We start from the raw sequence: 8265 nt of genomic DNA, 5'->3' as shown, positions 1-8265 counted from the left end.
TTTTTTTTTTTTTTTTTGAGACAGAGTCTCATTACGTCACCTTCCGTAGAGTGCCGTGGAGTGCAATTCTCTTGCCTCTGCCTCCCAAGTAGCTGGGAAAACAGGCACTCGCCACAACATCTGGCTATTTTTTTGTTGTAGTTGTCATTGTTTAGCAGGCCTGGGCCAGGCTGGCACCCAGCAATCCTGATATATATGGCTGGTGCCCTAGCCACTGACTTATGGGCTCCAGGCTGGTCCTGAGTATTTTGACACTTCCTCATCAGCTTTGGAGTACTTCCTCAGTTTTCAGCATATGATGTTCTGGGCTCCCCTTCCACTTTGAAATCAGCCATTCTTCCAAGGTTCAAGCCTGCTTCCTTTTCGTGGGAAAGGGAACTTAGAGACTAAGATGTGTACTAACACGTCTGCTAAGGGGTGCTACTTTTAGGTCCTCACTACACACACCACAACATACATGCCATCTTTAAACCATGAGCGCATACCAATATCTCCAATTCCAATCTAACACACAGTAGTCTTCCTTCTTTCCCCTAATCTATATCGGCATTTTCCTTTTCCCACAAAGAGAATCTGGTTCCCAACATTATTACATTTATTCATCTGCTCCATCCTACAGTAATACACAAAATAGTTTCAGCAATACCACACCAATATTACAAAAAACCTAATTAAGATTTAACGTTTTTGCAGTTAATTTTATCTTTCAGCTATACCCTTGGAAAGTATTCAGAGTACTGTGTTAAAAAGTTACTTGAATTAATTCTTCTTTTCTATTAGCTAGGGCCACTTGTTTCTGTTTACATTCAATATTAATTTTTGCGGGGGGTAGAAGGGGGCTTCTTTTACTATCCTTGTTGGCTTATGCAATTTTTTCCCAGTCTGAAGCTTCAAGATACTCAGTATTTCTGCCCCTGCTCTTTCGTCTATCAGCACATGTCTCCACATTGCCTTTCCCTTCACGAAGAGCTTAGAATAGATCAAGGAAAGTGCTACATAAAACTAGATGTGAACCTGATACAACCTGAAACATAAACAAGAGGTGCCAAAAGGACTACAGCTTTGGAGAGGAAAAAATGGGCAGTCCTTTGAAGGATTTTTGTCAGTGAGAAAACCGAATGGATGTGCTTATGATTGCAATCAACAGAATCTACCCTCCACCAACTTAAGCAAGATGGCCGTGGGTTAAGGACAAATCCGTCTCCATTTTACTTAGTTCTTATTGTAGTGGTAGTGACAAACATAAAGAGAAAGTATTCTAAACTAACGATTATAATAAGGTGTTTGGATGGATCATAGTAGGAGTCAATCTGTAAATGAAATACATAACTGCTATGTGGTTTTATACTTAAAGCAAAAAGTTACAAATTATAATTTTAGCTCATGTGTCATGTACCATTTTCAGAACAGGAAACTGATAAACTCTATCAAATATTATAATCATTTGGATAAATATGCCAAATCTAAAGTTTTTTAAAAATCATCATGTTACTTAAGTTTTCTTAAAAACACTTAATAGCTAATATAAATTAATATAACTAGATTATGTAAAAATGGCACAAAATCAATTCCACCCTCTTCAGAACCACCAATAGCCTTAGTAAAATAGACCAACTCACTTTGTTCTTATAGGTTCAGAGACATTCACGAGATTGTTACCCTAGTGTAATAACATGATGCTATTTGATTTAAAAACAATCTTAAGACAGAGATTGAACTTGGACTCCAGCTTGAAGTATTTAAGCTAAGCCCCTGAATAACAAATATTTTTTCAAGAATCACAACCATTACATGTTTCTAACTAAACATTCCTTTTGGAATATTTCATTTATGTGGTTGACAGGATAAACACATGTGTTATATAATTATCAACCCCCAGATTTTCATATTTCCTGATTTTAATTGTTGTCTTGACTTTTTAAAAAGCCCTGTCGTGAGATGTATCCAGATTTTTTTAAATATGGTCACTCAGCTAATTCATACCAAGGGAATTCTACATGAAAAATTCTTAAACACACTGGCAATAGTAAGTTGGTAAGTAAGTAAGTAGTAATAAAGAGAAGAAAGCACTGAAAAAGGAAAATATTTTCAATTCCTTTCAATCAATCTTAAAATCAATATAAAATTATGGGGTGAATGTCCCTCTCCTTAATACAGACCATACTGAACAAAGAAAAAGCACTGTGACTTTACAGTTGGTATTTAATGATAATAAAATCTCTTCAACATACCTGGGCTGGCTTCTGTTTCTTTTTCTTCTGCTTTTTAGAAAGCCTAAGAGCAAAAATAAATCAAAATGTCAAACACTTAACGCTGTGAGATTCACATAAAAACTGAACTGAAAAGAAAAAACACTGAACAAGTAGTAATATAAAAATAAGTAAAATATTAAAAATATTTAATATCATAAAGCATTAAACGGAAGATAAAATATTCATATTGTCACTTTAGAGACTAGTAACAGATGGTTGTGTCAACAGACAGTAATTAGCGTATCAACTGCCTACCTATAAAACCGCTTTTAATACCGTCATAATGTATTCTAGAAAAATTACATTGCGTCTTTACCCACTTTGCCACTATAACGTTCCATTAACTAGGAAAGAATAATGAAAATAAAGAAAATACTAAGGTAACGAAGCAGCTTCCTTAGGATGAAATAGTGTTTCCAAGTAACTGCTACTTGTGATAAGTGTATCTAAGGATATTAGCATGGAGAAATACTTTTGTTTTGGTGCATCTTCCATTTCTTCCTCAGAATTGTCATTCAATGGATTTTCATCAAATTGAGGTCCTGAAAAATTTTCTTCCTCCTCCTCCAACTGTTGTTTTAACAAGGCAACCATTTCCCGATGTTTCTTGGACTTCTCATGATTCTTCATGCTGAAAAATCAATCTGATGTTAGTAGCTACATCAGGATGAGTTCGTTATGTGCCCACATAAGTTGCCTGATAACTACAATCAAGTTAAAGTGCACTTTTTCCCCATTAAGCAAAATGTTAGTTTATTTCAAACAGAGAAACACAACACTGTGAAGATTCTTCAGCCACTAACTCTATGCCAGCAGCTCACATGCATTCCCTACTTTCTCTGTCCTTTTATCTCTACACATTTTCTTTCTTTTTTTTCTGCCCAAATTCTGTACTTAATATTTTGCTCTTTCGATTCTTAGGAAAGCCTTCTCAACTTGTTCCCTTTTAATCACTAAGTATTTGTTAAGTGCTCCTAGGCCATGCTGCTGGCTTTGAGAGACCACCGGGAAATCACAAGATGCACATTTCAACTTTAATAGGAAGACCCCCTGGACTAGAGAAATGGCGATGGGAGGGCTTGAAGTATAAGAGCAGTTTATCTTCTTTTGCTTTTTTTTTTTTTTTGTCCAGGGCTGGGTTTGAACCTGCCACCTCTGGTATGTGGCCAGTACCCTACTCCTTTGAGCCGTAGGCAGCGCCCTTCTTTTGCTTTATTCAGCAGTTGTTTTTCATCTCTCAAGAGAGGTCTCCCTTCTCACTCCCACCACTCTAAATATAAGTTCATTTCTACCTCTCTGTCCAAAACTCTCTGGGCAATGTCTATTTTAGTACGTCTATAGGCAACTAAAAAACTTCTCACAAAATAGAGCTGACAACATCAGCTGCCAGAGTTAGACCAACCAGAAAGCAGGAAACATGTGCTACTATCTACTGTGTCTCATCTGTTCAGATGCTTGGTATTCTAGTTTTGGTTGCTATTTTTCCTCCCCACTAAAATTCTTCTTTATAGCAAACTCCCTTTGAGAAACTGGAACATCTGTGTCAGGAAGTAAAAGTTCCAGCCAATGATGAGGATATGTCAAACAGACATAAGAGCTGCTTCAGGGAACTCTCCTAAATCAAATCTGGAAGAATTTGAGCATGAAAAGGATAGTAACAAATTATCACACACACACAAAAAATCCATATATTCATACCAAAAGATAAACAAGTGGGTAAAATGGAGGGCCCCTGCTTACAGCAGAAGGTCGAGGGCTGACTGGCAAATGTGGAAGGGGTGCTGGGAGAGCATCATTCTGCAGCCATCTCAGTGCAGATCCGTACAAGCTAAAACCATTAACAGATGCTATAACCAGGAGGGACTTTTTTTTTAGAGACAGAGTCTCACTTTATCGTCCTCGGTAGAGTGGCGTGGTATCAGAGCTCACAGCAACCTCCAACTCCTGGGCTTAGGTGATTCTCTTGCCTCAGCCATCTGAGTAGCTGGGACTACAGGTGCCCACCACAATGCCTGGCTATTTTTTTGTTGCAGTTTTGCTGGGACCCGGTTCGAACCCGCCACCCTCAGTATTTGGGGCCAGAGCCCTACCCACTGAGCCGTAGGCACCGCCCTAGGATGGAAATTTTTAGCAGAATTTTGCACAGCGTTAGTTTCTCCTCACAAATTAAGCATGCTACAAGGGAAACTTAGCCGCAAAGGTAAGAAATGCTAACTCTACAGTAGAAAAACTGAATGATACCCTGACTGAATGAGCAAAATTACCAACACCCCTGAGCAGCACTCAACTATACGCCCCTGAGAGCAACACAGGACGCTCGTGCAGTATCCCACTTTAACCTGACTTGAACCATGAGGAAGCACCTGATCTCAACATGAGAAGTACTCTAAGAAAAAAATATTTTAAAGGACTAGTATACTTCCAAAATGCAAACAGCATGTAAGATTAAGACAAGGGAAATGGGGGCGGTGCCTGTGGCTCAAAGGAGTAGGGCACCAGCCCTGTATGCCAGAGGGGGCGGGTTCAAACCCAGCCCCGGCCAAAAACTGCCAAAAAAAAACAAGGGAAATGTTCCAGATTAAATGAGATGTGAGTAGAAAATGAGACTACATAGAGAGTATAATACAGCATCCTAGGCTGGATTCTGAACTGCAGAGGGGAAGTGCTCCACAGGATATAATGGAAGGCTCAAATGACAAAAATGAAACACGAGCAGTAATTAAGGTACCACATCGATGCTATAATTTCCTAAAGTTGAGAGCTACATTTTAGTTATGTAAGAGAATATCCTATTCTTAAACTTGCTTTCAAATTATTCGGGAAAAAGACACTGTATCTGTGTGTGCACACGGAGAGAACATCTGCAAATGGGGCAAAATATCAGCAAGTTTGCTAAGTGTCCAGGCTATATTCTCGGAACTTTGTGTGACATTGTTTCCGAATTAAAAAATAATCTGTGAAATTTCCTTCATCGCTGCTTTTTGTTTTCTTGCTTATTTCTAACTTTCTTGCCTCTCTCTACTCTTACCCCTCATTATCTCTCCCTTGGGGGTTACAGGGTGACGATTCTATTTATGCCTCATCCCCACTCTCAATTTATCCTTTCGTCCTAACTGCATAAGCTGTTTTGCTCATTCAGCTCTCATTTGCTTTCTCTCCTTCATCCTTTTTAATACTTTTGTCATTGTTCATATAAGATAAAAAGCTTCTACTTCTTTAAATATACTCTAGGCAGGACAAGTTTAAAGGTGGCGGCACCAGCCAACATGGGACAGTGATGGTTGAATTGAGTCTGACATTAATTAGCAACAGAGGGAGGTAATTAGATGTGGCCTAGCACCCTCAGATGATGACTTTTTTGTCAACAGAAGCAACAGCTCTTTCTGAAGACAGTGCAAGTGTTTAAAAGGCAGCTACTACACAGAAACATTGGGATGAAAGAGCATTGGCACAGGTGGCACCTGTGGTTCAGTGGGTAGGGTGCTGGCCCATACACTGAGGGTGGGGAGTTCAAATCCGGCCCTGGCCAAACTGCAACAAAAAAAATAGCCAGGCACTGTGGTGGGCACCTGTCGTCCCAGCTACTCAGGAGGCTGAGGCAAGAGAATTGTCTAAGCCCAGGAACTGGAGGTTGCTGTGAGCTGTGACACCAGAGCACTATATGGAGGATGATAAAGTGAGACTTTGTTTCTAAAAAAAAAAAAAAGAAGAAGAAAAAGAAAGAGCATTGGTACAAAAGACTTAACTGGTGGTTCCAATACCTTTTCCCCCACTGCTGGACAGGAATCCCCAAAGGCAACATGTTGGGTGTGTTGGAGGGAGCTAGTGGTTAACTGCTATTAGCATATTCTTTTTAGGACTTTTCAAAATGTAACAATTCACCTCAAAAGATGAGTGCAAAGATACTAAACTTACGCCTTTTCTGTCTTGAAAGATCTGTCACATGCTGGGCAGTACAGGTCGTCATAGAGCTCAGCATCCTCGGCCTCATCACTCTCCTTCCCTGTGAGAGAGAAGCCTCTGGTAAGAATGCTGTTTGGTTAGAAGGCAAATCTAAAATATGTTAACAAGTTACATCTCTTTAGTAAGGAGCTAAAGCTGGTCACAGATTAGAAAGTAAATTTCTGTAATTCTTTCCAAAAAAACCAATAATGCCATTGGGATTTGAGTTGGCTGCTTAAAAGCAGGACTGCATCACAAGGGAGGCTTCCAAGTAAATCCCTTTGCTTTACAAGTCTTTCAAGTTCTTTTCATCAGTCTACTTAGAAGAAGAGTCAAAAATTTCTCAAAGTTCTGGGTGTGTGGGCAGCGCCTATGGCTCAGTGGATAGGGCGCTGGCCCCATATACTGAGGATGGCAGGTTCGGACTGGGTCCCAGCAAAACTGCAACAAAAAAATAGCCAGGCATTGTGGTGGGGGCCTGTAGTCCCAGCTACTTGGGAGGCTGAGACAAGAGAATTGTGTAAGCCCAAGAGCTGGAGGTTGCTATGAGCTGTGACACCACAGCACTCTACTGAGAGTGACAAAGTAAGACTCTGTGTCTTAAAAAAAAAAAAAAAAAAGGTGCTGGGTGTAAGCTCAGTTTAAAAAAGCAAATGCCCCTTTAACAGCCCTGCCATGAAGCAGTTTTCTCAACAAAGGTTTTTTTTGTTTTTTGTTTTTTCCAGTTTACCACTTGAGTAAGATTTGGTCTGGAACTGCAATCTACTCTTCAATGCTTAAATAAACTTAAGCTTACGACATTCCATCAGTGTAAGACAAGCCATAAAAGAGCATATTACACATAAGTTTAATGTTATCTTTACAAACCTGAAATTCTTTGCACAATCTCATATTTTACTTTTAAAGAAATAAACAAGCAAATTGAGTAAGGACTTATTATAGAACCAACAAAGATCCAAGGTATCACTTCCATAGTCTACATTTTGTTTAACATTAATAAAATTCTGAAAAATAATCTCAACTGAAATCATAAATGACCAAAATATAGCTTATCTAGCATTAATGTTTAGTATATGGTGTTATTTTCCAATTATAGTATGTGTATACTTTCAATATATTATATACACAATATAAACTTTAATTAATCAAATTAATGCTGGATTTGAAGAAATCTGGATCTAGAAATGGTCAAATGTTCTCAGGCACATCCCACAACTTCTTGGAGTCCTAGTTTCCTCATCAGTAAAACGGAGATAATTCCAGGAGCAAAACCTACAAGTCAGGGGTACTGTGTGAGGATCAAAGGAGCTCTTGGGTGTCAAAGGGCTTCGTAAATGGTAACACGCTATGTAGATAAGGTGACCCCACATTTATAGAATGCTTTCTAATTTTCAAAGCACTTTTATATGTACTACTTCTGATTCATTAACAGGATAAGTCATATCCTAATCATTCTGAATAAACAAAAATTTGTTATTTTACCATTTGGGGGCTGCTAGTTTAAAAAACCACTTTTGCATATAGGGCAAAATTGGGATTTACTTTATCTACATTTAGATAATTCAATTTTATTCCCCATGGAAGAGCTACAGATAGTAGGGAAGATCGAGTATATGACTATTCTCAAAAATGCCTAGTCCTCACCTTTCAAGGTGGTCACAAACCTGTGTCTAAGGACAGAGGCAGAGGAAAAGAATAACATTTCTTCATTCTAAGAGGAGACCCTCTATAAAGTCAGAAGTGAGAGAAAGAATTTATATAGCGACTTGCACACAGTATCAGCTTTTCTAGAAGTAGTTACTAAAAAAACTTGACCCACTACCTCAATCAATTTTCTTTAGTAGCCACACTTATGAATATGCTCGCCTATCATATTATGCAGCCAGAAGTAAAGAAACCATTTAAGTCATGGTAAGAAAAGAGTTTCCTAATCAAATTTCCTGAATTAGACAAGACTACCTTTGTTTGACCTATATGACACTATTTCTAATTTTAATTATTTGCCACATTTAAAAATTGGGATATGTCACATAAAAATCCAGATTTTTAACCTCATCTTAAAAAAAAAAAA

The 8265-nt window shown here is 38.4% G+C and overlaps 1 protein-coding gene across 1 annotated transcript in view; it reads right to left on the bottom strand.

Annotated features, from left to right (window-relative positions):
- DNAJC21 (DnaJ heat shock protein family (Hsp40) member C21) overlaps positions 1 to 8265 on the bottom strand; it is an 18840-nt gene that overhangs the window by 5807 nt on the left and 4768 nt on the right. The window contains exons 6-8 of the mRNA XM_012807100.2: positions 6168 to 6255; positions 2725 to 2883; positions 2232 to 2274 (exon numbers count right to left, since the gene is read on the bottom strand). Coding sequence (XP_012662554.1) covers positions 2232 to 2274; positions 2725 to 2883; positions 6168 to 6255 — 290 coding nt within the window. The remainder of the gene's footprint in view (positions 1 to 2231; positions 2275 to 2724; positions 2884 to 6167; positions 6256 to 8265) is intronic.

The sequence above is a fragment of the Otolemur garnettii genome, unplaced genomic scaffold (assembly GCF_000181295.1).
Source record: "Otolemur garnettii isolate 467f Iridium unplaced genomic scaffold, OtoGar3 scaffold00063, whole genome shotgun sequence".
In the NCBI taxonomy this organism is placed as follows: domain Eukaryota; kingdom Metazoa; phylum Chordata; class Mammalia; order Primates; family Galagidae; genus Otolemur; species Otolemur garnettii.
Note: the sequence above shows the minus strand (reverse complement) of the source record. Positions and strands in the feature narration are given on the sequence as shown.